Below are 26847 nucleotides of genomic sequence, written 5' to 3' on the forward strand. Positions count from 1 at the left end.
AGCGCCTGAGGCTCTACCGTGGGCCGGCCTCCCCACCACACCTACGCCAGGGGCGCTCCTCGGGTGGAGCTGCCGCCCCGGGCCCCGGGGGGCGGCAGGTTGCCGGCGTTGCCCGCACTCCGGGCTTGGTTGGCTACTTGGTTGACCGCCCGGGTGTGGTGCGCTTCTGGGCCCCGGGGCGCCGTCAGCCCGAGGGCCTGCGAAGCCTCATTTTCCCTTTCCCCAAGGCCTGCGAGGAAGCGCAGTTTTGTATGTGGGGGTCGTGGGGCTTGAACCCCGGCCTGGGCGCTGTCCCTCAGCGCTTCAGCTCCAGGCCGGCGCTCTGCCGCCCGAGCCACGGCGCCACTCCCCGCTTTCTGGGGGTTCATTGGAGGTCAGCCTCACGGACTTTCCTGCCCGGGCTGGCTTTGAACCGCGGCCCTCGGGTCTCAGCCTCCTGGGTAGCTGGGATGACAGGTGTGAGCCACCGGGCCTGGCTTTACCTCAGTCTTAAAGCTGCTGAGGCAACTGACATTTCAGAGCCAGAAATGTTTGGGAAGATTGTTTAAATGTGACTCGTCTCTAGTGAAAAGGGGACATCGAATTAGAAGCATTAAATTGATTCAGAGCCGGTGAAACTGAGAATCAGCCTGGGGAGGAAGTCTGGAAGACTCCTATCTCCAATTTCCCAAAAAGCCAGAAGGGGAGCTGTGGCTCAAGTGGTAAAGCAGAAGAGTGCCAGCTTTGAGAGAAAAATCAAGGACAGCACCTAGCCCCAAGTACAAGCACCAGTATCAGCACGGGGGGTAAGAACCCACCAGCTAGTTTGGGTCAAATCACAAAGGCCTTAGGTTTTGCTGTTTCTATAATGGCAACCATGGGCTGGGAAGGTGGCTTGCCTAGCATGCATGAGGCCCTGGTGGGTTCGATTCCTCAGCACCACATAAGCAAAAAGAAAAAAGCCGGAAGTGGCGCTGTGGCTCAAGTGGTAGAGCACTAGCCTTGAACTGAAGAGCTGAGGGACAGCGCCCAGGCCCAGAGTTCAGGCCCCACGACCGGGAAAAAAAAAAAAATACAATGGCAACCATTCTAGATAATAATAAAAGGCAAGTTCACAAATAGTTACTGCCTTTAGAGCCTCAGTTCAAGCCCCAATACACACACACACACACACACACACACACACACACACACACACACACGAGATGAATATAGCCTCCCAGCCATTTTTTTTTTAAATATAGACTGAGCTTTATTGAAAGAGAATGCCTAAAGGAATGTTTGCATCCACAGAAGAGTGAGCCATGGTTTAAGTCATCCAAAGATCACTTTATGCTGCTTCTTGGTGGAAATGCTGCAGAGTTTAAGTGGAAGCCCTTACTGGTACTAAAAAACAAAATTTACCTGTGATTTGGCATGCAAACATGAAAACTTGAGCCAGCAGAGGCATCTTTCATGGATGCACATATTTTGCTCCTGCCATTGAAAATGAATGCCCAGTATAATAGTCTCACCAACAAAAAGCATTGTTCATTCTCAACAATATGCCATGCCACCCACTAAATTTCAGCAATCTTTTCCTAACAGTGTAGTATATTCATGAAAGTTCAGCTGACTCAATCCAAGATGTAGCCTCAACCTTCAAAGCTCACTACATGAGAAGAAACTTTGAACATAATGTAGAAGCAACAAATGGCGATGAAACACTATGGCCAGGAAGTTTGGTGAAAGTATAACATAGGATGCTCTGGACAATGTTACAATAAATTGAGAGGAGCCCAAACCAGTAATAATGAACAGTATGTAGAGGAAGATTTGGCCAGTGTATTCAGACACAGAGTTTTTCCCAAACAGATATTACTGATGTACAGCTTCAAAGACATTGTGACCCTTGACAAGAATGTGACCCTGAAAGAGGTCATAGAAGCAGATGCAGACAAGTTGTTTATCTTATGATCTCAAATGCAGAGCTAGTGCAGCTGGAACAGGGATAAGCAAGCCGAGAAACAGTCCATAAGATGGGGCGAGTAGAAATCTTCTAACTCACCTACATCAGCACAACTGCCAGCAGCCTTCTCATTTTGAGACTAGTTTGCAAAACCTTACCAGTAATATCCCTAATGAGTAGAAACTGAAAAAACAAAAACAATAATGTTGCAGTGAACTGTGCAATGAGCAGTGGCATATGGAGAAATGATCTTAGGTAGTCTCAGCCTATGACCAAGAGCAGAGTATCTCCTTCTGCCACGAAAGTTTATTTAAATTATGTGCTTTTAAAATATCACATAGAAGAATAGATGGGAAACAGGAAAAGTTTTTTTCTTTGGTGCCAGTTCTGTGGCTTACACTCAAGGCCTGATGTTCTTGCTTGGCTTTTTCACTTTACCATTTGAGCCACACCTTCCACTTCCAGCTTTTTGGTGATTAATTGGAGTAAGAATCTCATAGACATTTCCTCCCAGGCTAGCTTTGAGCTACGACCCTCAGCTCTCAGCCCTTTGAGTAGCTAGGATTATAGTGCTCTGCTAGGAAAATTTTTTGTTGTTGGTTGTAGGGCCTGAACTCAGGGTCTAAGCACTATCTCTGAGCTCTTTTTGTTCAAGGCTAGTGCTCTACCACTTTGAGCCACAGCACCAATTCTGGTTTTCTGGTGGTTAATTAGAGATAAGAGTCTCACACTTTCCTGCCCCGGCTGGTTTTGAACTGCAATCTTCAGATCTCAGCCTCATAAGCTGCTAGAATTACAGGCACGAGGCACCAGCACCTTCATTTTTTTTGGAATCCTGGGGCTTGAACTCAGGGCCTGAGTGCTGTCCCTGAGCTTCTCTTGCTGAAGGCTAGTGCTCTTACTACTTGAACCAAAGTGCTATTTCTGACTTTTTCTGTTTATGTGGTACTGAGGAATTGAACCTAGGGCTTCATGCATGCTAGGCAAGCACTGTACCACTAAGCCACATTCCTAGCCCTAGGAAAACATTTTTAAAAGAAAAAAATTGTGCCAGGCGCCAGTGGCTCACACCTGTAATCCTACCTAGATTATTTGTCTAGTAAGGGTTCAATACTCAATACTGAAACAAAATCAATAAAAAAAGTAGTAAGCAAAGGGGCAGTGTCTGCAAGTTAACCTCAAATTTTTGGAGAACATATGTAAAGAAAAAAATAAAGCAAATGTAGCAAAATGTTAACATATAGAGAATCCCGGAGATGAGCAATACGGTTGTTAGAATTTTTCTGTAAATCTAAAGTTGCCAAAATGAAAACACCAAAAGAAAAAAAAATAATAAAAACACTTGAGGGCTGGGAACATGGCTCAGTGGTAGAGTGATTGCCTAGGCATACATGAAGACCTGGGTTCAATCCCTCGGTATCCCATAAACAGAAAAAGCTGGAAGTATGCTGTGGCACAAGTGGGTAGAGTGCTAGCCTTGAGCAAAAGAAGCTCAGGGACAGTGCCCAGGCCCTGTTGTTCAAGCCCAGGACTGGTAAAAAAAACAAAATAACAACAACAAAAAACACTTGAAACCTGAAAGGGGGAACTATTATGTCCTCCTAGACAAGAGGATATCCAAAGTGCAGCTTAACCCATGAGTTGGAGCTAGAGGAATGTGCTCAAATATACCAGCATCCCAACCCACTCACATTGTCTGTGTGTTCCATCCAATACAGGAAAAGACGGAGTTACAGTGTATTAGTGGATGAAGATTGTAACTTTGTTTTGTTTTTTTTGAGTCTCAAGTCTCACTGTGCAGCAAAGCCTTCTTCAAACAGGTGGGTGTCCTGCCTCACTTCCCAAGCTTTAGGATTCCAGGCATGCTCTACTAGGCTCAACTTTAGGCATGCTCTACTAGGCTCAACTTTTTTTTGCTAGTCCTGGGGCTTGAACTCAGAGTCAGGGCTCTGTCCCTGAGCTTCTTTTGCTTAAGGCTAGAACTGTACCACTTGAGCCACAGCGCCACTTTCAGCTTTGTCTGTTTATATGGTACTGAGGAATTTAACCCAGGGCTTTATGCATGCTAGGCAAACACTCTACCACTAAGCCATGTTCCCAGTACCCATTCACCTTTGAATCTAACTTGAAAGGGATGTTCAGAGTTTTCCTGAAGTCTATTCACTAGAAACTTCTATTCAGGCCAAGCACAGTGGCTCACTCTCTTCATCTTAGCTACATAACAGGCTGAGAGGATCACAGTTTGAAAGCAGCCCTAGCAGAAGTCTACAAGACTCTCCAAAGAATCAGTAAGGGCTGGGAAGGTGGCTCAGTGGTAGAGTGCTTGCCTCACATGTATGAGGCACTGGGTTCGACTCCTCAGCACCACATAAGCAGAAAAAGCCAGAAGTGGTGCTGTGGCTCAAGTGGTAGAGCACTACCCTTGAGCTGAAGAGCTAAGGGACAGTGCCCAGGCCCAGAGTTCAGCCCCCATGACCAACAAAAAAAAAAAGAACCAGTAAGAAGCTGAGGTGAAGTATAGCTCAAGTGGTAAAGTGCCTGCCAAGCAATCTTGAGGCTCTGAGTTCAAACTCTAGTACCAGCAGGGGAAAACAAAGTTCTATTCAATGAACTCAAATTCTAGATTTTTTTTTTTTTTTAATATGAAAGTAAATGGACTATTTGGGAAGAGGAAGGGGATCAGTAGGGAGACCAGAGACAGTAATGAGGGATGAATATGATCAAAATACATTATATACAGGTATAAGGGGCTGAGAAGGTGGCTCAGTGGTAGAGCGCTTGCCTTGCATGCATGAGGCCCTGGGTTCGATTCCTCAGCACCACATAAGCAAAAAGAAAAAAGACGGAGTGGCACTGTGGCTCAAGTGGTAGAGCACTAGCCTTGAGCTGAAGAGCTGAGGGACAGCGCCCAGGCCCAGAGTTCAGGCCCCATGACTGGACCCAAAACAAACAAACAAACAAAGAGGCTCTGGGACAGCGCCTAGGCCCAGATGTTCAGGCCCCACGACCGGAACCCCCCCCCCCCCAAAAAAAAAAACATTATATACAGGTATGGAAACGATAAAATCCAATAGTTTACACATTAACAAAAAAAGAGGGATGACTGAGCAAAAAGCATGAGAGGCTAGTGCTGGTGGCTCACACCTGTAATCTTAGCTACTTAGGAAGCTGAGATCTGAGGATCATGGCTCAAAGCTAGCCTTGGCAGAAAATTCGAAGAGACTTTTCTCCAATCAAGCTCCTGAAAACCAAAAGTGGAACTGTAGCTCAAAGCTGTAGAGCTCTATTTTTGAGCAAAAAAGCTCAGGCACAGCACTCAGGCTGAGTTCAAGCCCCAGGACTGGCAAAGGCTAACACACATACACACAGGGCAAGCAAATGCAAACACACACACACACACACACACACACACACACACACACACACACACACACACACACACACACACACACACACACACACACACACACACACACACACACACACACACACACACACACACACACACACACACACACACACACACACACACACAGAGAAAGAGAGAAAAGCCTCATACCTGTAGTCTCAGGTATTCAGGAGGCTGAGAGCTGAGGATCAAGGTTGGAAGCCAGCCCAGGCAGACAAATCCCAAAGAGTCTTATCTCCAAATAATCAAGAAAAAGGTGGAAGTGGAGCTGTGGTTCAAGTGGTAGAATGCTAGCTTTGAGTGAAAAACTTAAGCAAGAGCATGAGGCCAAGTTCAAGCCCCCTTACCAGCACAAAACAAAACAAAAAGCCACTGGACATATTAAGTGTAACCACCTTGTATAATCTGTTGAAGTTCAGAATAAGAAATTTAAATAGGAAAATAGAGAAAGGAAAAAGGGAAAGGTGAAGAGAAAGAAGAGAAGACAGGCACAGTAATAAATGCTTCTGGAACCCTGGGACCTCAGGCCTTGTCAAAATGGAGACAAGAGTATAATCAGGCCACATCTGTTGTGAGAGCAGGCTCAGGCCTTGGTCTGACACCAATCAATAGTGTTACTTTACCCCAAACCAGATCATACTCAAGCCTATTGAATTGGCTTGTATATCAACTAACTGCTTTGATCCAGATTCACCATGCTATGGGATACCTTTGAGTGTTCCATAACATAGTAGCCATATAAATGAGCTTCTGGCTGAGGTCTCCTACCCATGCTACAGACACATAGAAAAATCTACACATGATTCTGCATTCTGTATCACCCAAGCCTGGCACTTCAAGGGGAAGAGGAACTAGGGGAGAAGGTTTGGAGTGGGTTATAGAAAGAAACTCAACACTTTGCCCAACAAATGCCAGGCTACTAACATTTTCTGTCAACACAGTGATTTATCATTAGAACAATGTGATGTTGATTACACAGAATTAAGCAAGGTCCTTAGCCACATGACAAAAATGTGATGCAGTGGTGATAAATGCAGATTTAGAGGTGCAGGAAAAAGGCATTTGTCCTTTAGTCCCCTCTTCAACTCAAACAAGGAAGAAGATGGAGAGGGACCTATGTTGACCCCAAACATTTTTCTCTCGGGACGTGGGCGGGGGAGGGGGCAGTCATGTGGCTTGAACTCAGGGCCTGGGCACTGTCCCTGAGCTCTTTTGCTCAAGGCTAGCATTCTACCACCTGAGCCACAACGCCACTTCCAGTTTTGTGGTGATTAATTAGAGATAAGAGTTTCTTGGCCCAGGATGGCTTTAACCTGTGATCCTCAGATCTCAGCCTCATGATCATCTAGGATTACAGGTGTGAGCTACCAGCATCCAGACCTATCAAACTTCTTAAAGGACTTTTTACTATTTCACCTTGAGGTAGGTCAATACCACTCTCCCCAATTTCCCGTGGGGAAACTGACAAAAGACAGCAAGAGCATTGCCTAAAGCCATCTCATGGCACAAGGGGCAAAGGAGAGGCGCAGTATTCGTCTACCCCTTAAATAGGTTGGCAAGCTAAGCTGTGTCTGCTGATTGAGTTATCCTCTCAGGCTCTGTCAAAGGTGAGAGACATCTAAGCAGCGACACTCAGTGCCCTCTAGACACCCAAGTGTGGCTTTCCACACCCATACCCCACACACACGACAAGTAGGAAAGGGACAGTGACCCTTCCTTCACAAGGAGGAAAAACAGAAGCCTTATCCACAGACATCCCCTGATAGAGTACAACCTCAGTTACAGAATTTGTAGGGTACATGGAGCCTGAGTGTGGCCCCTGCTGAAGAACTGTAGATCTTGCCCACTTTCCAGACCCAGATCTTCCTTCACAAGCTATAAGCCTCCTGCCTGGAGCTCAATGCTTGACCTTGGGCCTACAACCCAAGTCACTGGCAGGTTAACCCCAAATCACTGAGAGCCCTCCATAGACATAGTGGCAGCCAACAGAGTTTCAGGGGCAAATTTAGTCCCAAGAACTGCTATGCAGGCCTATTGTAACCAACTTGTTTGCCTAACCCAGAGTCTCCCTGGATGCTTTGTTTCTGCTACAAACCTAGAAGCCAGGACATTTTCCTTGGGCTCAGCCCATAGCTACCTAGCTCAAAGCACCAGAATAAGGTGGGCTAGGCAAGGGCAGAAACAGCAGCAGATAACCCTTCAGGGAGAAGTTCCACAGCCCGTTTCCCTGCCCACTGTGCACGGAACCTCACTGACTGCCTATGAGCCTCAGGAGGTTGGAGAGGTCCATGGGATACCACCATGAATAGCCCATTCATAGACAACCAGATGACCCCAAAGAGAGAAGGTACTGAGAAGGAAGGGGGCCTGTAGATAAACCTAAATTGTTTATGGCAACAGATGAGGCTAGATGTATGGAGCCAGCATCCTCAAGTATCACTGGCTACTCTCTGAGGTTCTTGGCCTAATCAGTTGCTAGGGTAACCTGAACATGAGCAGGGACATCTATAGGATCTAGAAGCCTGGAGTGTTCAGTACCACGAGGGAGTAGGAGTCACACCTGGGCTCCCTTGCTCAAGGCATCCTACAATGGGGGAAGGACAGGGGCCACAGCATGACCACTTACAACAGCATACCTAGGTAACAGGCGGTACAGTCACCTTAAGTCCCAGCTGGCACCTGGGGAGTGGCAGTCCTGGCAGGCACCACTCATACCCTTCTGGCCTGGTTGGTAAAGAGGTCCAGGGGGTGCACCAGAAAGGAGTCTCCAGAGCTGACTGGCAATGCCAACAGAGCAGAAACCAGATGGGCAGGCACAGAGTCCAGCATTCTTCCCTAGCAGTCTAAGCATCCACATCTGGACCAGATGCTTGGAAGAGCGACTGCTTTCTCAGGTTGAGCCGGGCACACTTAGGGCAAGTAGTTGAATTGTCATAGTAGCAATCCCTGGGGGCAGAAAGACAGACATGTAAAATTCTACCACTGGACCCTTACAAGCTTAAGAGGTGAGCTCCTACTGCCCCTGTACAAAGGGGTAAGGGGCTCAGGTGTTCACCACCATTGGTCAGAAGTGAGGGTGGCATCCAAGCATGACAAGACCTGTGTGTCCAGTATACTGGTCTCTGTCAAAGGGTACTCATAGCATAGTATCTGGACAATGCATTCCCCTAGCGTTCACAATCAGGCTCCAAGTTTCTTATATTACCACTGTCACCTATCATCACCAATGTGGAGCCTTCAAGTATGGTTCCCAAACTGTGTGTCAAGGCATACCAGGGCTCAACATCATATACATAGGGATCTATGGGCTCATTTGAACATGTGGAGAGAATGTGGACAGAGTTCATGCTCAAATTCATCAATATTTGACATGTGTCCACCACTGAAACTACTAGCTCAAGAGAGTTCATGTTTCAGCAAGTTTTTACTACATCACTTTTTATGAAAAGATTGGCAGTTGCTATGATAAACTGGCGCAAAAAAAAAACCCAAAAAACTGTGGACAGAAATAGGGATGGAAGGTTCTCATCCAACTCAGAGCATAGCAGATGCACAAAATCATAGTTAAGAAATTGTGCTTTGGATCACTCCTGTAATCCTAGTGGCACAGGAAGCTGAGATTTGCGGATCAAGGTTCAAAGCCAGCCCAGTTAGACAAATCCATGAGACTCGTATCTCCAGTTAACCAGAAAAAAACAGAACTGTTGCTATGGCTTAAGTGGGAAAACATCAGCCTTGAGCAAAAAGCTATGGGAGACCATGAGGGCCTGAGTACCAGTATAAAAAAAAAAAAAAAAGAAAGAAAAAAAAGAAATTGTGCTTATTGTAGAATGAAGTTTAACTGTTTTGCTTCTAACTTATATGTATTATTTTTTCAAACAGCCACTAAATATGCAGAATATAAATCCTCATGATATTGTTTAAATGTAAGTACTTAAATAAGCAAAAGAATCAGGTATTTCTTTTAGACTAGACACTGGAAAAGGTGCTGAAATATTAAGGATATCAGAAACTAGGATGTTTAGCAACCTCTGCTTAGTGCAGGAAGAAGCAGGGCAGATGCTGCAAATCTAAGTAGGCTTTGGGAAGTAATCCACAATGGTCTGGGTGGGGCTGGGAACTTGCCTTGCATGGATGAGGCCCGGGGTTACATTCCTAAGCACCACAAAAGCTGAAAAAGCCGGAAGTGGCACTGTGGCTCAAGTGGTAGTGCGCTAGCCCTGAGCTGAAGATCTCAGGGAGAGCACCCAAGCCCAGAATTCAGGCCCCACGACCAACCAAAAAAAATTAAAATTAAAAAAAAAATAGGGGCTGGGAAGGTAGCTCAGTGGTAGAGTGATTGCCCTGCATGCATGAGGCCCTGGGTTTGATTCCTCAGCACCACATAAGCAGAAAAAGCCAGAAGTAGCACTGTGGCTCAAGTGGTAGAGCGCTAGCCTTGAGCTGAAGAGCTGAAGGATAGTGCCCAGGCCCAGAGTTCAGGCCCCACGACTGCCAAAAACAACAACAGGGGCTGGGAAGGTGGCTCAGTGGTAGAGCGCTTGCCTTGCATGCATAAGGCCCTGAGTTCGATTCCTCAGCACCACATAAGCAAAAAGAAAAAAGCCAGAAGTAGCGCTGTGGCTCCAGTGGTAGAGCACTAGCCTTGAGCCGAAGAGCTGAGGGACAGCGCCCAGGCCCAGAGTTCAGGTCCCATAACCGGACCCAAAAACAACAACAACAACAACAACAACAAAAATCCACCCTGACAGAATGGTCTGGGTTGTAGTGACCCCTTCCTAGCACATAAGCATTCATTCCTAATAGAATTTTTCCACATAGACATCAGTGCATAACTCTGTGGCTCAGGATCAGCAAAGGGCTCTGAAAACCAGGCAGCAAAGGTCCAAATGTCTGTCTCCCCCTCTTTCAGTGACACCAGAAACTGCTTCCTCAAGACCAGATACAGCTGAGACCAAAGAAAGGAAGCCACTCAGAGGGCAGCCTCAACACCTCCTCTGAGGGAGGGGCCTGGGTCACACCTACCTGTGGAAGACCGAGGAGCAGTCCATGCACACAGATGTGTGGCTATCAAATGGGAACAGCACATCACCTTCTCTGCAGAGCTCACACACAAAGCCCTTCGCCTGACACCGCTGGTGGGGAGGGGAAAGAGTGTGGAGAGGTTAGAGAATATATGCAGGTAAGTGCCAGCCAGGACAGTGGGGCAAGCTGCTTCTCCTGCCCATCGCAGCCCCCAAGACTAGACTAGGGGCCAGGAGAATAGCCTAGGGTCTCCTATGGACTGGGGGGAGGCGGGGGAGGGAAGAGACCCACCTCACAGTCCAGCTTGATGTGCTTGGCAAAAAGTGTGTGGATCTCAGTAAGCGAACAACCAAGGCGGCCCATGTGCACATCCAAGAGGTCCTGGATTGAGTACATCTCATCGTTCTCCACAAAATGCTGCCGGTCCTGGAGCTGCCAAATCCCAGTAGCTGTAACCCCAAACACAGGAAAAGAAACCCTCCCACAGCCCTCCCATGGTTGTTCACATTGTCCAGGCCATAACCCTTGGCCAGGTCCAGCAGCTACCATGGTGTGAACAGCCCCAGTCAGGGACAACTAGAAGCCTCCAGAGACAAAGACCCTGGGAGGGAGCCCTAAGAGCAGAATTAGAGAGCCTGGGGAAGACAAAGCAGGAAAATGGCGCCAGGGCCACGTTTCCTGAACTGTGTAACCCAGCTCCCCAAAACATACTCTTGTTACTCCTATAATCCTGTCTCAACCATCCTTGCTCCCCAATCACTAGGCTTTTCCCCTGCCTGCCACACCTCATCCCAGGCCTGGTCTCCCTGTTTAACACCTCCACAGTACTCCCTAGCCCCTCCCCAACTTCGTCCTGTCCATATTGCTTACCACCCTGACATACACTTCCAAACTGATGGAAACTCTACAAGGCAAGGATTCCTGCCTGTTTTTCTTATTGTTTCCCAGAATCTAGTCCAATGCCTGTGAATATTGAACACATAGGAAGTGGTGTTGTGGATCAAGTGGTAGAGTGCTAGCCTTGAGCACACAGAGGCTCAGGGACAGTGCCCCAGACCCTGAGTTCAAGCCCCAGGACTGGCCAAAAAAAAAAAAAAACCTATACATATTGCACACATAAATAATGAACACATTAAAGCTTGTGTTCAACTGGCCTGCGGTGGACGTATACTTCCACCCACAATCACATAAAAGTTTCAGACAATGTTTCTTTATCTCAGTTCCCAACCTGAGATCATCAGAGAACAGTTTTGTGATTGGGGTACCTAATAGCTTATTACAGGCCTGATATTCCTGGGGCACAGTTTGGAAGATTGCTAAAAGTACAATATATACTGCTACCAAGTTGTCTGGGAAGTCCTGGACTAAGGGTACTATCACTGCTGGGCTGCTCCCCCCAGCAGTCTGACCTGCAGCAGCAGACGTGCCTCCATGGCCTCCTTGCAAGTGATGAAGTACGGCTTCATGAGCAGGATGTCCTGGCGCAACTTCTGTGGATAAGGGCAACAGGCAGGGCTCAGCCAGATCAGAGGGCTGTACCTCAGCCATCTCTTCCATGTCCTAGCTTTACAGGGAATCCTCAGCTTACTCTCTTGGTGGCAGCAAAATCAACAGGGGCTGGGAAAGGTGTTGTTGAGCTCCCCAGGATGTTATTAGATCTGAGTGCTACAAAGAAACTCAAGTGCAAATCTCAGCTTCTAAGCTACACAGGACCTTGAGGTTCATTTACCATCACCATCCACTCTACTCACCTACTCCCACAAGCATACAAAATGGCTTTTCCGAGAGCAGTAATGTGTAAAACACTAGGACACACTTGACACACTAGGCCTAACACCTACTCAGATCCCACATTCCTCATCAGCCTCTGTGATCTGGGCAACTCACTCTGCTCTGCCTGCTCTTCCACAGTAACAGGGAATTGGACCTCATTCTACTGCCTGCCCCACAACACCATCAGGTCCTGTCTTCTAGAACATCTGGATCTCCATTCTAGATAAAACTGGCCACCACAGCCAGGTGCCAGTGGCTCACACCTGTAATCCTAGCTACTCAGGAGGCTGAGATCTGAGGATTAGGGTTCAAAGCTGGCCTTGGGCAGGAAAGTCTGGGAGACTCTTATCTCCAATTAGCCATCAGAAAACCGGAAGTGACGCCCAAGTGGTAGAGTAGTCACCTTGAGCTAAAGAGCCTGGGGACAGTGCCCAGGCACAGAGTTCAAGCCCCATGACCAATAAATAAATAAATAGTTCAAGGCCAAGGCGCAACATTGCACAAAAAAAGAAATGTACTCATTACCTGACTTATGAAATGGTAGCCCACTGTCCAACATCTTAATAATAACAATAAAAAACATTTTTTTTTTTTTGGTTGGTCGCGGGGCTTGAACTCTGGGCCTGGGCACTGCCACTCAGCTCTTCAGCTCAAGGCTAGCACCCTACCACTTGAGCTACAGCGCCACTTCGTTTTCTGGTGGTTTATTGGAGATAAGAGTGTCACGGACTTTCCTGCTGAGGCTGGCTTTGAACCGCAATCCTCAGATCTCAGCCTCCTAAGTAGCTAGGATTACAGGCGTGAGCCACCAGCGCCTGGCAAATTTATTTTTTTTAAAGTTCAAAGCCAGCCAGGCACCAGTGGCTCACGCTTGAGTAACTAATTACTCAAGAGGCTGAGATCTGAAGATCATGGTTCAAAACCAGCCTACACAAGAAAGTTCATGAGACTCTTATCTCCAATTAACTACCAGAAAACCGGAAGTGGTACTTTGGCTCAAGTGGTAGAGAGGTAGCCTTGAGCAAAAAAGCCCAGGGACAACATCCAGGCCCCAAGTTCAAACCCCAAGAAGAGCACTAAAATAAAGTGGAAAAAAAAAAAAAAGGCTACTAGAATAAAATTTTAATTGCCTCCATGGCTGGAATCAAGATTGCTATTGAACGTGGTTCTACTGCCTTTAATCCAGAGGGCCATCAAAGGGCCCTGCTGAGATGGCATGCCTCCTTTACTCAGCACCTCCCACCGACCAGAAAAGGGGTCTATCTGATGCAGTACTGCCTCATCCCTCACCTTAGGCCCCAACCTTACCCGGATCTCCACCAGTTCCTCCACGTAGTTGAATAGCAGGGGGTTGATCTCCCGGAGCCGGAGCACTGGGCGAGATACCATCAGTGCCAGGTAGCGCATGCTACAACGAGAAACCTGCAGGGTGCAGCACAAGAAACCTGCCCACAGGCTCTCCTTTCCCATGGCTACCCCTACCCGCCCCCACACCCCTCTACCTTGCGTGGCTCAAAATCCCAGTTGTGCACAACACGTGCAGGGATGACAGCTAGGTCGTTCCAGTGGCAGTGACTGCAGTAGTACTGGCCGGTGTAATCACACTGCCTTGCCTCGCCGGGCACACCCCCTGTGTGGGGGTTGGTACAAGTCAGGCTCACAGGCCTCAAGTCTCCTCCCTGACCAACAGACTCCTCCTCTCCCGGTCAAAAGCACAAGAAAGAGCAAGGTGGGCCAGGGGTCCCACCCCACTGACCTGACCCACCCCTTCTTAGCCACAGCGCCTCTGTAGATCCCAATGTGCTCACAAGTAAAACAGAGCAACAGGACCATGCTATGGGACTGCTGGAGGGAGCCCATGAGTTCACATTTGTTAACATTTCCATGACTACTATGATCTCTCTCCCTCGTCCTGTCTGTTAGGCACTCTGTGACACAGAGGCTGAGCTCAGGCTCCAGCCCTACAGTGACCTGGGCAAGTCAAAGAACAACTGAAACCTCATTTTGCTACAGTGGGAAATAAAGACATGTCAGTATTGACCCTTGCCACTTAAAGCCCTCAGGTCAGTCCTCAGCTGTCAGACAGCTTCCAGTCTGCTCTTGCTCTGCTTAGAAAGGACCCTCTTTATCACTCACGAAGAGAGATGGGAGCCCGGCACTCTGCACAGCGGTAATCCTGGCTGTCCAGCCCTGTCTCAGGACAGATGTTCAGCTCATACTCGGCCTGATGGCTGACTTTGGAGCTCACACAAGGCTTGGAGACGAGGTTCAGGCACTTGCTGTGACAGCGGTAGTAACACCCTGTGACGGAGAGCAACCATGCCTCTTAGAAGTCACAGAGAGGTGTCCACAGTGACCTTCATGAGATCCACTCCAGTGTCAAGACAAACCAGGCAATTCTTCACATCTTGGCTCCTCAAAGATCCTTGTGACCCTGCTCAACATTTGCCTTGCCTATCAATTCTAGACACACACATCCAGAGTCAACCTGCTATTCCCACCCTCAAACTCAAACTGTCCAAATAGAGTTTATTCTCTTCCATCTCAACCCTCTTCCCTCATTTCTCATCTCAGACTTCAGTGACTCCAACCTACTGCTAAGACTAAACATCATGAATCACTTTGCCTCTTCTCTTATCTCCTAACTGCACTTAGAACTTCCAGCTAGCACTGACCTCAGCCACCTGTCACCAAGGTCATGTTGATCCCAGAATAGGTTGTTGTTGTTCTTCTTTTCTTCTCCCTCCTCCTCATCTTCCTTCTTTTTCCTCTTCTTCCAACTTCGCTCTCCCTTCCAGTATATGTGTATATCAGCAGTGGAAGTCTGAGCATCTAACCATGGTCCCTACTGCACTTACAGAAAAACCCTCAGCTCACTTCTACAATACTCTCTTTCAGGTACAATGCTTTAGTTACTATGACGACTGGACACCTTTGTTGGGACTCACATCTGTAAAATTAGCTACTCAGGAGGAGTCTGGGACTTGGAGGATTGAGGTTTGAAGCCCGCCCAGGCAGAGGAGTCTGATGAGACTCTGTCCAATTAGCCAGAAAAATGCTGGACTGGAGGTTCAAGTAGTAGAGTGAAAGCTGTGAGCAAGAAAGTCGAGTGATAGCACAAAGCCCCAAGTTCAAGCCCAGTATAGACAGATAAATACACTTACACTCATGTGCACATGCATGCACATTTTAAAGCCCACTTTTCTTCAAGACTGGGCATAGATCAGTCACAGAGCTTTTGCAGGCAGGCCTGCCCCAAGCTCTACCCTGACTGGCCTCTTGACCCTCAAAGCATTTGCTTAAACATCAAATAAGGCTTTTTCAGCAGTGCCAACTCAAACGCCAAATAAATATTATTCTTTCTCTTTAACTTAGTATGACTGTAATATCATGTCACTTATTAATGAGTTTCTCATTCAGAACAGCACCATCAAAGGAAAATTTCTACCATGTTCCCTTCACTATCCATTGAGACAACCACCAGACTCATGCAGCCATTGAGTACTTACAGTGTACACAGGACAGCTAAGGAACTCCTTCTTTCATATATTTAAAGTCCTACATGGCTCATGGCCAACATAATGGAGAGCTTAGTGAAGACCAGTGAAGGCAGGCATGTTAGTTTTTCCATTCTTAACATTCCCAGCATACAGAAAGCTTGGCCAAATGAGTGTACTATCAAAAATTTACCTGAAAATAACCCACATCTGCAATCAGAGCTTTGGCTCCTGTACCTTACTTGAGGGACTTGGACAGGAAGAGTGTGCTCCCATGTCAGCCCACCTGTACACGTGTACCAGGTCTGGATGAGGCCCCAGATGATGGTGCTACACTTGTCACAGGTTTGCTTGACACTCTTGCTCTTCTCCTTGTAGAAGCGGTGCTCAAGGAGGACTCGGATATTAGGCTCATCCTCATTGGGATCCTATAGGGGAAGGGAAAAGGAAGAGTCACAAGCGAACTGGGCTACAGCTTGTTCCTTTTTGTCAAGTTTAATTCATGCTTTCCAGATACCACTAGCAGAGATTGTGCATTTCAGCCTAATGCATGTTGCTCTCCTTCCTCCTATAGCATGAGGAGGACAGTCAGTCAGGTGCAGACAAGATCACACCACTTTTCTAGCAATCCTGGCAGCCTTGTGCTGCCTAGGTCCAAGGGCCTGTGAACAAGAATCAATCTGCCCTTCCTTCCTTTTACTGGTTAGGTGCAGAACAAGATGTGGAGTGGGGCTATCTTAGACTCTTCCTTTCAGTGACTGGAAGAAAAACGAAATAGGATAACCCAGTATCTCCAATACCACTGTCACAGGCATGAAGAAAATCACACACATCCCCTTTAAGTCACTGTTTAGGTTGTTTTTATCACACATTTAACTATTTCTAATGGATATTTCAGTTCTAAATTCCAAGGAATTAATGAGACAGTATATGGGACTCAGTGGTAGCCAACTCAGACTCAGACCCAACTCAACATGATGGCTCTTGTGGGATTTAGACTATGGAATCCATTTCCTGCCTGGACTGGCTTCAAATCTTGATCCTCAGGCAGCTGGGATTATAGGTGTGAGCCACTCACTGGCACCCAGCCCACTCTACCTTTCTTGGTACCATTCTAAATCAGCCTCTCAGAGTTCAGTGGGAGGAAGGCAGGGGCTACCTAGCCCTTCTGCCTCCTACCATCTCAACCATGGCTCCTGGGACCTTCATGGGGATAGGCCAGCACGCACCTTTAGCTCCTGGAGCTTTAGCCGCAGATGGATGAGCCTCACCACGGCATCTTTCTGCTTCTCGGACTGCTCCGGCAGCTCCAGAATCACCTGCTTGCATTCTTCAATTGCCTGTTGCAGCTGCTGAACATCAGAGGCCAGGAAAAGACCCTGCCCAGGTGGGAGGGCTGTGGTCAGATGATCACCTAACAGATTCTCTGTGAAGGCTAGGGTTGTATTCAAGGGTAGGGAGGCTCAGGGCAGGTCTCAACCTCTTCACCAAATGAAGACTGACTACACATAACAGAAGTCCCACGTCCTCAGGTGAGGAGAGGCTACTGATCACTGTCTTCCCCCTGGCTGGACTGATGGACCCACAGGCCTCTGAAGATGCAACTCAGGGTATTTTTCAAAAAAGGAATTCTGGGCTGGGTATGATGATACACACTTATAATCCCAGCACTTGGGAAATAAAAGCAGGAAGATCTCTAGTTCAATGCCAGCCTGGTATACACAGTGCTACCCTGTCTCCAAAACAAAATAAATTCAAACAAAAAAGACAACTTTCAAGGGGTGGAAGGGTATCTCAGTAATAAAGCACTTGCCTAACATGCTACAGGGTCTGAGTTTGATAGCCAGAATCCTGCGCCCTCCTGTCCCCCACCCCACCAGCTCTCACACGCATACACATACACCACCACATACACACTTCCTTCTTGTACAAATCCAAATGATTTGGGGTGGGGGGCTACATGGATTCACTTCTACAGAGCTTTTCCTTGGAGGGGAGCTAAGGAAATTATAATTAGTATGAAAAAAAGGACACGGCCTCTGGTTGAATTGTAAGGCCCAAGCAGATGCCAGCAACATTGTGTAGGTGTGCCCAGCCACCCCAAAACTTGGTACTTTTTTTTCGTTTGTGCCTTGAAGCTTGTTTGTGCCATGGGGCTTGAACTTAGAGCCTAGGCACTGTCCCTGAGCTTTTGTGCTCAAGGCTAGCACTATACCACTGAAGCCGTAACAGCACTACTTCCAGCTTTTTGTAATTGCAAGTAAGTCTCTCAGGTGAAGAAACATCTCAGATTATCTACCTGGGTCTAAGCTTATTCAACTTTCCCTGTGAGAATAGGGCCAGGGCTAACATAGGTCTCAGAATTGAGGACCCAGTGAGGTGGGTGGTTGATGGTGGAACTTCAGAGATGGGAAAATGCACCTCTAGCTCTTGAGAGTGCGATGAACCAACATCCCTGCTACCAGGACTGTGGTAATCAGGAAGCTGTTGACTCAGTATCTCAGGGCTCCATCCCCTCTCCTCCCAGACCCCAAAACATTTACCACAGGGCGAGAGAAGTGGTCCTCAGACAGGCCAAGATCCATCATGCGCTCAGAGCAGTGGAACTCAGGCTCCCCAGGGGACAATTCAGGCAGGATCTCTGGAGGACAGGGAAAGTATAGAGGTTGGTGGGGCTGGGGGGGGAGGGGGGGGTTGGTGGTGGTGGGGAAGGGGGACGGGGGGAAGGGGTTGGTGGGGGGGGAGGGGGGGTGTCAGCTTGCCCCTCCTGCTTCCAGACCCTCACAAAAGTAATTAGTGGTCAGAGCTGGAAAGAAAACACAGGAAGACCTAGGGAGAGGGGTGAAAGGTGGGTTCTGTTTGATATGCATTTGGAAAGAAATCCAGCTTTTTGCCAAATAGGAAAGAAGAGATAGAATGTCAGGCACTTTGTGGTGCTGAAAGAGGCAAACAAGGTAGCATTATAACTGGGGTGACACACCTGTAATCCTGTCTACTTGGGAGGCAGAAACTGGATGATGGTTCAAGGTTAGCCCAAGCCAAAAGTTCACGAGAGGGGCTAGGAATATGGCTCAGCATAAACAGGAGATACTACTAGAAAACAATGAAATTGAAATCCCTTTGTACAACTACTTAAAACGAATAAAGAAAAAAAAATAATTTTTTTTTTTTTTTGATCGTGGGGCTTGAAGTCTGGGCCTGGGTGCTGTCCCTCAGCTCAAGGCTAGCATTCTACCACTTGAGCCACAGCACCACTTCATGGTTTTCTGGTAGTTTATGGAAAATAAAGACTTTCCTGCCGGGGCTGGCTTTGAGTCGCAATCCTCAGCTCTCAGCCTCCTGAGTAGCTAGGATTACAGGAGTGAGGTACCAGGGCCCAGATGATTTTTTTTTTTTTTTTGGCCAGTCCTGGAGCTTGAACTCAGGGCCTGGGCACCGTCTTTGAGCCTCTCTGTGCTCAAGGCTAGCATTCTACTACTAGAGCCACAGCGCCATTTCCAGCATTTTTTGTTTATGTGGTACCGAAGAATCAAACCCAGGGCTGCATGCATGCTAGGCAAACCCACTGAGTTCCATTCCTCAGTACCACATAAACAGGAAAAGCCAGAAGTGACACTATGGCTAGAGCACCAGCCTTGAGCAAAAGAAGCTCAGGGACAGCACCAAGGCCATGAGTTCAAGCTCCAGAACTGGCAAAAAAAAAAAAGGGGGGGGGGGGAGCTAGAGGTATGGGTCAAGTAGTAGAGTGCTTACCTAGCAAGCACAAGCCTCTGAGTTCAAAACTTAGTACTGTCAAAGAAAAGTGAGCCAGGTGTCGGTTGCTCACGCCTGTAATCCTAGCTACTCAGGAGGCTGAGATCTGAGGATCGTGGTTCAAAGCCAGCCTGGACAGGAAAGTCCGTGAAACTCTTATCCCCAATAAACCACTAGAAAACCGGAAGTGGTACTGTAGCTTAAGTGGTGGAGCGCTCGCCTTGAGCTGAAGAGCTGAGGTACAGCGCTCAGGCCCAGAGTTCAAGCCCCACGACTGACAAAAAAAAAAAAAAAAAAAGTGATAGAAGCATCTTGATTGCTAAAGCAGAGGCCATTATGCATAAACTGACTGACTATACCATAAAATTCATGAGCTGTGTGACAACTTCTCTGAAACCACCCTGGCCTGAGCTCTCCCTCCTAGCTTCGTCTGCAATTTCTAGGGCTAACACCCTCATAATTCCCAGAAGAATGGGGCACATGACTTTCTAACCAATATTTTTCTCCACCAGATCTTAGCTGTAATCTTGCTCCACAAAATCACACCTACTAGGTGCTGGACCCTGGGATTCAGCAATGACTGGCCAGACACAAATTCCTGTCCTCTGGAGTATATACTCAGTACTTGGTTAAATACTGTACTGGTCTTGGGGTTTGAACTCAGGGCCTATGCTCTAAAGTTTGTGTGTATGTGGGGGAGGGTGACAGTTGGCAAGTGTGTGTGTGTTGGGGGGAGGGCCAGTCTTGGGGAGCATGAGCTCAGGGCCTGGGCACTATCCCTGAGCTTCTTTTGTTCAGGACTAAAGCTCTACCCCTCAAGCCACAACACTTCTGGCTTTTTCTGAGTAATTTATTGGAGATAGGGTCTCCCAGCCTTTCCTGCCCAGACTTGCTCCAAACTTTGATCCTCAGGTTGGGAAAGTGGCTCAGTGGTAGAGTGCTTGCCTTGCATTCATGAGGCCCTGGGTTCGATTCCTCAGCACCACATAAGCAGAAAAAGCCAAAGTGGCACTGTGGCTCAGGTGGTAGAGTGCTGGCCTTGAGCTGAAGAGCTGAGGGACAGCGCCTAGGCACAGAGTTCAGGCCCCACAACTGACAAAACAAAAACAAAAACAAACTTTGACCTCAGATGTCAGTCACCTGAGTAGCTAGAATTACAGGTATGAGCCACCATGGCTTCCTTGGCCTTTTTCACTCAAGGCTAGTGCTCTACTACTTGAACCACAGCTCCACTTGCCAGTTTTGTTTGTTAGTTTTTGGTACTTAGCTGGAGAAAAGTCTCACAGACTTTGTGGCCCAGGTAGGCATTCAACCGTGATCCTTGGATCTTAGCCTCCTGAGTATCTAGGATCATTGGCATAAGTCACCCAGCCCAAACTAACTTTAAACGAAATCGACATGAACAGGGAAGTAGGGAGGTGGTCCACACAATTCCTACCCCACCATTACTCACCTTCAGAAGGAGTGTCCCGAGCCTCCTCACTGGACCCCTGCTCATGCTGCCTCCGCCCAAGCTGCTTATTGAAGGGGTTGAGATGGGCCTGCCGGAACCGGGCCAGCTTCTCATCATATTCCATAGCATCCCACCTACACGAAGCACCGCTGGGTGAGTGCCCAGGTCCAGAGCTCATCGTGGACCATCCCCTTCCACCCCCTTAGGCCCTTTCTCTTGTAGAAAGGTATGGCTACTTAGCAACCTCAGTCTTCTGCTTCTCCCCAAACCACCGAGGCTACCCTCACCTCCACTGAGGCAATTTCTCAGAAGAGCCCACAGCGACATGGAATGGTCTAGACCCATCATGTGGGTATAGACTTACCCAAGGTCCTAAGACAGATGGCTGAAGCCCACGGTCCTGCCTCTCAGCACCAGGACTCCTCTGGCCCCAGGTGCTGCTCCAGACCCAGAGCCACCCAGTGAGCTCGGGGAGCCGCGAGCGCAGCCTTGGCCACCGTGCCCACCCATTGCACAGAGGAGACGGGCACGGAGCCCACCGCCGCTGCGGGTCCGCACCCCCGATGGTAGCCTGGAAGCAGGCTAAACCCTCTCTCGGAGGAGCCGCTGGAGGTGCAACCCTCAGCCCCGCGCCTGGCTGTGTAGGCCCGACGCCGGGCCCGGCTCCCGGCGCGCCGGGCCTGCAGCCGGCTCCGCGCCCCGAGCGTCCGCATCCGAAACGGGTGTCGCGAAGGCCGGGGCCGCGCACCCCGGGCCCCGCGGGGGCCTCCCGGCCGCTCACCTGACTTCCAGCGCCGCTACATCGTAACCCGCCGGGCCGCCGTCGCCGCCGTGCAACCCGCGGGGCCGCTCGCTGCCGCCGCCTCGGGCCCGGAGGACCGAATAACACCGGGTCCGCCCGCGCCCCCTCCCGGGAATGCAGCCCGGCTGCGCCAGAGGGCCGAGGGCCTGAGTCACACGGGCAGGTCGCTGGCACGCGGGCACCGGCGCTCACGCCCTGACCCGGCTACTCGGACGGCTGCGCAACCCAGCCAGAAACCCCCGGGGCCCGCCACCGCCCGGCCCCGGCCGCCTCCCCCTCGGGTCTCGTCTCGCCCCGATGCCGGCCTTCAGCCCTGCGCAGGCGTCCCGGGCTCCCGGTCGGCCCTGGCCTCCCGCAGGGCCCGCGGGCCACACGCCCCGCGGCACGAGGCGCGTCGCCTCACACCCCTTCCCAGTCTCTCCCGCCTCTTCCCGCGCTTTTTCACTTCTCTTCCTCCGGAACTCCCGCCCCCCGCCCCGACGCCCCGCCCGCGGGGGCGTGGCGGGGGCGTCAGCCCGGCGGAGCCCGGCGCGGCGGGCGAGACTGCGAGGCGCCCGCCGACCGCGCCCCGCGGATAGCTTGGAGTGGAGGGGCGACTCCGGCTCGAACTCAGCCCTGAGGAAATACGGCCGAGAGGGGCCGGGTTCAAGCCCGAGTCCAACACGCGTAAACCCTGGTGGGGCTTGAGCTCGGGGCCTGGGCGCCCTGGCGCCGCCCCTCGGCCCTCCGGCTCCGGCTCCCGGCCTGGGCGCCGCCCCTCGGCCCTCCGGCTCCGGCTCCCGGCCTGGGCGCCGCCCCTCGGCCCTCCGGCTCCGGCTCCCGGCCTGGGCGCCGCCCCTCGGCCCTCCGGCTCCGGCTCCCGGCCTGGAGCCGCCCCTCGGCCCTCCGGCTCCGGCTCCCGGCCTGGGCGCCGCCCCTCGGCCCTCCGGCTCCGGCTCCCGGCCTGGGCGCCGCCCCTCGGCCCTCCGGCTCCGGCTCCCGGCCTGGGCGCCGCCCCTCGGCCCTCCGGCTCCGGCTCCCGGCCTGGAGCCGCCCCTCGGCCCTCCGGCTCCGGCTCCCGGCCTGGGCGCCGCCCCTCGGCCCTCCGGCTCCGGCTCCCGGCCTGGGCGCCGCCCCTCGGCCCTCCGGCTCCGGCTCCCGGCCTGGGCGCCGCCCCTCGGCCCTCCGGCTCCGGGCCAGCGCCCGGCCACTCCAGGCACGGCGCCACTTCCGGTTTTCTGGTGGCTCAGTGGAGGTCAGAGTCTCACGGCCTTTCCAGCCCGGCTGGCTTGGAACCGCGATCCTCGGATCTCAGCCTCCTGAGTAGTGGGATGACAGGCGTGAGCCGCTGGCGCCCGGTTTTATTTTTTTTAATTAGGGTCTGGGAAAGTGGCTCGGTGGTAGAGTGCTTGCCTTGCATGCATGAGGCCCTGGGTTCGATTCCTCAGCACCACATAAGCAGAAAAAGCCAGAAGTGGGGCTGTGGCTCAAGTGGTAGAGCACTCGCCTTGAGCTGAAGAGCTGAGGGACAGCGCCCAGGCCCAGAGTTCAGGCCCCAGGACCGGCAACAACAACAAAAAGCCACCTAGCTGTTGGAGGGAGAAGATCCTGAAGAACCCTGTAGAGAAGAACCCTGCAAACCCTGTGCCGATTCACCCACCTTAAAGAGAAACTGATGCCTAGGGAGGTAGTGGAGCTGTTCGGTGGAGAAGCAACTGGAGTTGTGGAACTTTGAAGTAGTCTGTGACTGTAGAAACATGCAGCTCTCATCTATCATCTAATGTCTATCATTTATGAGTTTCCCCTATCAAAGAATTAAAAGGCAAAAAAGTGTTTAAGGTAAACACTATTTAAAAGAGAATGGAGGGGCTGGGAATGTGGTTTAGCAGTAGAGTGCTTGTCTAGCATGCATGAAGCTCTGTGCCAAGTGGTAGAGGGCATCTTTGAAAACAAAGAGGCGGGTTGGGAAGGTGGCTCAGTGGTTGAGTGCTTGCCTTGCATGCATGAGGCCCTGGGTTCGATTCCTCAGCCCCATATAAGCAGAAAAAGCCAGAAGTGGGGCTGTGGCTCAAGTGGTCAAGCACCAACCTTGAGCTGAAGAGCTTAGGGACAGCGCCCAGGCAGAGTTCAGGCCCCATGACCAACAAAAAAAAAAAAAAGAGGGACTGAAATGAATTCCATGAAGTCCTCTGGAGGGCAGTATTGTGCACCTCCCAGGCTGTTCAGTGATTCGCCTTGGCTCTTTCCTTAGGTTGAGTAGGCACCCAAGGAATTATGAGCAGGGGTCTGAGACACTAAGGGAGCTAGAAATGTCATGATGGGACACATATTATGACAGCCACTTTTTATCCCTATTTACCAAACAACTCCTCTTTCAGGGGCCACCACTCCTCAGTCACCTTTCCTTCCTCATTGCCTGCACGCTCCCACTGGCCCTGGACAGCAGGGCCAGAGCCAGTGAGGCCACCAATAGTGGGCATATCCCACCTGGCTGGCACAAGCTGCTCCCCTCAACCTGTGAACTCTTGATGAGGTTTCTTCTCACCCATCAGGAATCACTGACCCATGATTAACCAGATTTCTTTTCCTCCATTTGTGGACAGCTTCAAATTGGAGCAAGTGTCTCTGAGCAGTAATCTGAAGAGGCTGAGCTGGGCCAAAGAGGTGGACCTGTGTACAAGGTGGGGTGCTGCAGGAAGCCCCGGACAGCCCTGGACAGCCTGCATTTTTCCTGTGTAAGAACTCTGCATTATGGGGTGATAGTTAATTAGAAACTTTCATTTAGCTGGCTGTGATTAGATTTTCTGTCACAACCAAGGAATTGTGGTCAATCTAACATTTTTTTATCTTTTTTTGGGGGGGGGGGCATCCTGGGGCTTGAACTCTGGGCCTGAGCTCTGCCCCTGAACCTCTCTGTGTTCAAGGCTAATACTCTACCACTTGAACCATAGTACTACTTCTGAATTTTTCTGAGTAGTTTGTGGAGATGAGTCTCATGGACTTCCCTGCCTAGGCTGGCTTTGAACTATTATCCTTTCTCTGCCTCCTGAGTAGCTAGGATTACAGGCATAAGCCACCAGCACCCAGCTCAATTTGTTTTCTTTTTTTGTCAGTCATGGGGCTTGAACTCTGGGCCTGGGCACTTTCCCTGTGCTCTTCAGCTCAAGGCAAGCGCTCTACCATTTGAGCCACAGCACCACTTCTGGTTTTCTAGTGGTTCATTGGAGATAACAGTCTCACGGAGCTGGGGCTGGGAAGGTGGCTCAGTGGTAGAGCGCTTGCCTTGCATGCCTGAGGCCCTGGGTTCGATTCCTTAGCACCACATAAGCAAAAAGAAAAAAGCCGGAAGTGGCGCTGTGGCTCAAGTGGTAGAGTGCTAGCCTTGAGCTGAAGAGCTAAGGGACAGCGCCCAGGCCCAGAGTTCAGGCCCCACGACCAGACCCAAAAACAAAAACAAAACAAACAATAACAACAAAAAAAACAGTCTCATGGAGTTTCCTGCCCAGGCTGCCTTTCAACCATGATCCACACATCTCAGGGTAGCTAGGATTACAGGCATGAGCCACCGGTGCCCAGCTTCAATCAATTTCTTTATGGTAGAAGGTCCCTTAGAAGCATCTCTTCTTTGCCACTTAAAAGTCATAGTTATCTAGGTGCTAGTGTCTTGTGTCTGAAATTCTAGTTACTTGGGAGGTTAAAATCTGAGGACCTTGGCTCAAAACCAGCCCAGGGACAAAAGTCCATGGGATTCTTTTCTCCAGTTAACCACCAAAAAGTCAGACATAGAAGTGTGACTCAAATGGCAGAGCACTAAATAAGCTGAAAAGGCTAAGGGAAAGTACCCTGGCCCTGAGTTCAAGCCCCAGTACCAGCACAGAAAGGAAGGAAGAAAGGCTGGGGGGGGGGGGGGAAGGAAGGAAGGGAAGGAGGAAGGGCAGATAGACAGAAAAAGAGAAAGCAAGCAAAGAAAAGAGAAAGCAAGACAAGAGAAAGCAAGACAAAAAGAAAAAGAGAAAGCAAGGCAGAAAGAAAAAGAGAAAGCAAGACAAAAAAGATGAAAGGAAGGGGAGGGGAGAGGAAGTGAAAGGGACGAAGAGAGGAGAGGAAAGGGAGGGGAAGGAAAAGGAAGGGAAGAGGAGGGGAAGAGGAGGGGAAGGGGAGAACAGGGGAAGGGGGGAACTGGGAAAGGAAGCCAGAAGCCCTAATTTAACATATGGAGTTTGAGATGTGCCCAATTATATTTTTGCAGGCCAAATGAGGACATGTCCTGGAGTGCATACCTTTGCACAGATCCATCACTTGTGTCTGATTGATTGCAGGCAGCACAGTGTAACTGGGCTCATTCCTGACCTGGCCTTGAGATGGCATGGTGCCCTTGCCATGTAAGGCATTGAGCCACCCTGAGACCCGTGTGACAGGAAGACTAGGTGGCCATGCGGAGCAATCCCCACGGAGGTCAGCGATTGTGCTCTAGTCAGCCATGTTGAATACGCATTCCAGGAGTGCACTTCTATACCTAGCCTTGGTCTAGGCAACACCATGAGAAGTCAAAAACTCATCTAGTTAATACATCTAGAATACATTGTTGCTTCTGGTGATTAAGTCTCAGCAACTGAGTTGACACAGCTTTGCCCATCTGTGTTCCCATCCTTGTGGCATATCAGAGCACAGCCTGTTTTAAAGGGCCAGAATCAGGCATGTGGCCCTTCTGAGAGGTTCAGCTCCCTAGTCTGAGACGAGTGCCCACAGCCCTGGACTTATTGTCACATAAAACTACATTGAGAGATGGCATAAGAAAATGCTGTCTACAGTGAAGGACTCCTCACAGGGTGCTGCCAGACAGAGAGTAGGAAATTAAGATTTGACAATGTTGGCCAGGCACTGGTGGCTCACGCCTGTATTCCTAGGTACTCGGGAGGCTGAGATCTGAGGATTACAGTCAAAGCCAGCCCAGGCAGCAAAGTCCCTGTTAGACCTTGGCTCCAAGTGCCAGAAGTGGCACTGCGGGCTCAGCGTGCTAGAACACTAGCCCTGAGCGTAAGACCTCAGAGACAGCACCTGGGGCCTGAGTTCAAGCCCTACAACTGACAAAAAAAAAAGACTTGACATTGTCTTGGTACACAAAGGCTGAGTGGAGAAGTTTGGGACCTTGTTCAGCTGTGATCACTCACTGTAGGTAAGTGATGGACTTCTTAGAATTTCGACTTTTGTCATGGTGAGAAAATGAAA

At 49.9% G+C, this 26847-nt stretch overlaps 1 protein-coding gene across 3 annotated transcripts; it reads right to left on the minus strand.

Annotated features, from left to right (window-relative positions):
* Positions 1–6638: 6638 nt before the first annotated feature.
* On the minus strand, positions 6639–21813 carry Def8 (differentially expressed in FDCP 8 homolog). Of its 3 annotated transcripts, none has more exons than XM_042702255.1 (12): positions 21619–21813; positions 20838–20971; positions 18175–18272; positions 16861–17010; positions 15918–16059; positions 14271–14435; positions 13637–13764; positions 13443–13556; positions 11771–11851; positions 10653–10793; positions 10362–10471; positions 6639–8282 (listed from the first exon to the last, which is right to left on the minus strand). In XM_042702255.1, the coding sequence occupies exons 2-12, from the start codon at positions 20959–20961 to the stop codon at positions 8180–8182; spliced, it is 1356 nt and encodes a 451-aa protein (XP_042558189.1). In that variant the 5' UTR covers positions 20962–20971; positions 21619–21813; the 3' UTR covers positions 6639–8179. The 3 variants fall into 3 exon arrangements, with proteins under 3 accessions (XP_042558189.1, XP_042558188.1, XP_042558187.1); XM_042702254.1 differs by lacking the exon at positions 21619–21813 and adding an exon at positions 21202–21348 and having other exon boundaries at positions 10653–10787; XM_042702253.1 differs by lacking the exon at positions 21619–21813 and adding an exon at positions 21202–21346.
* Positions 21814–26847: the final 5034 nt, after the last annotated feature.

The sequence above is a fragment of the Dipodomys spectabilis genome, unplaced genomic scaffold (genome assembly GCF_019054845.1).
Source record: "Dipodomys spectabilis isolate Male_0828 unplaced genomic scaffold, ASM1905484v1 ptg000318l, whole genome shotgun sequence".
NCBI lineage: Eukaryota > Metazoa > Chordata > Mammalia > Rodentia > Heteromyidae > Dipodomys > Dipodomys spectabilis.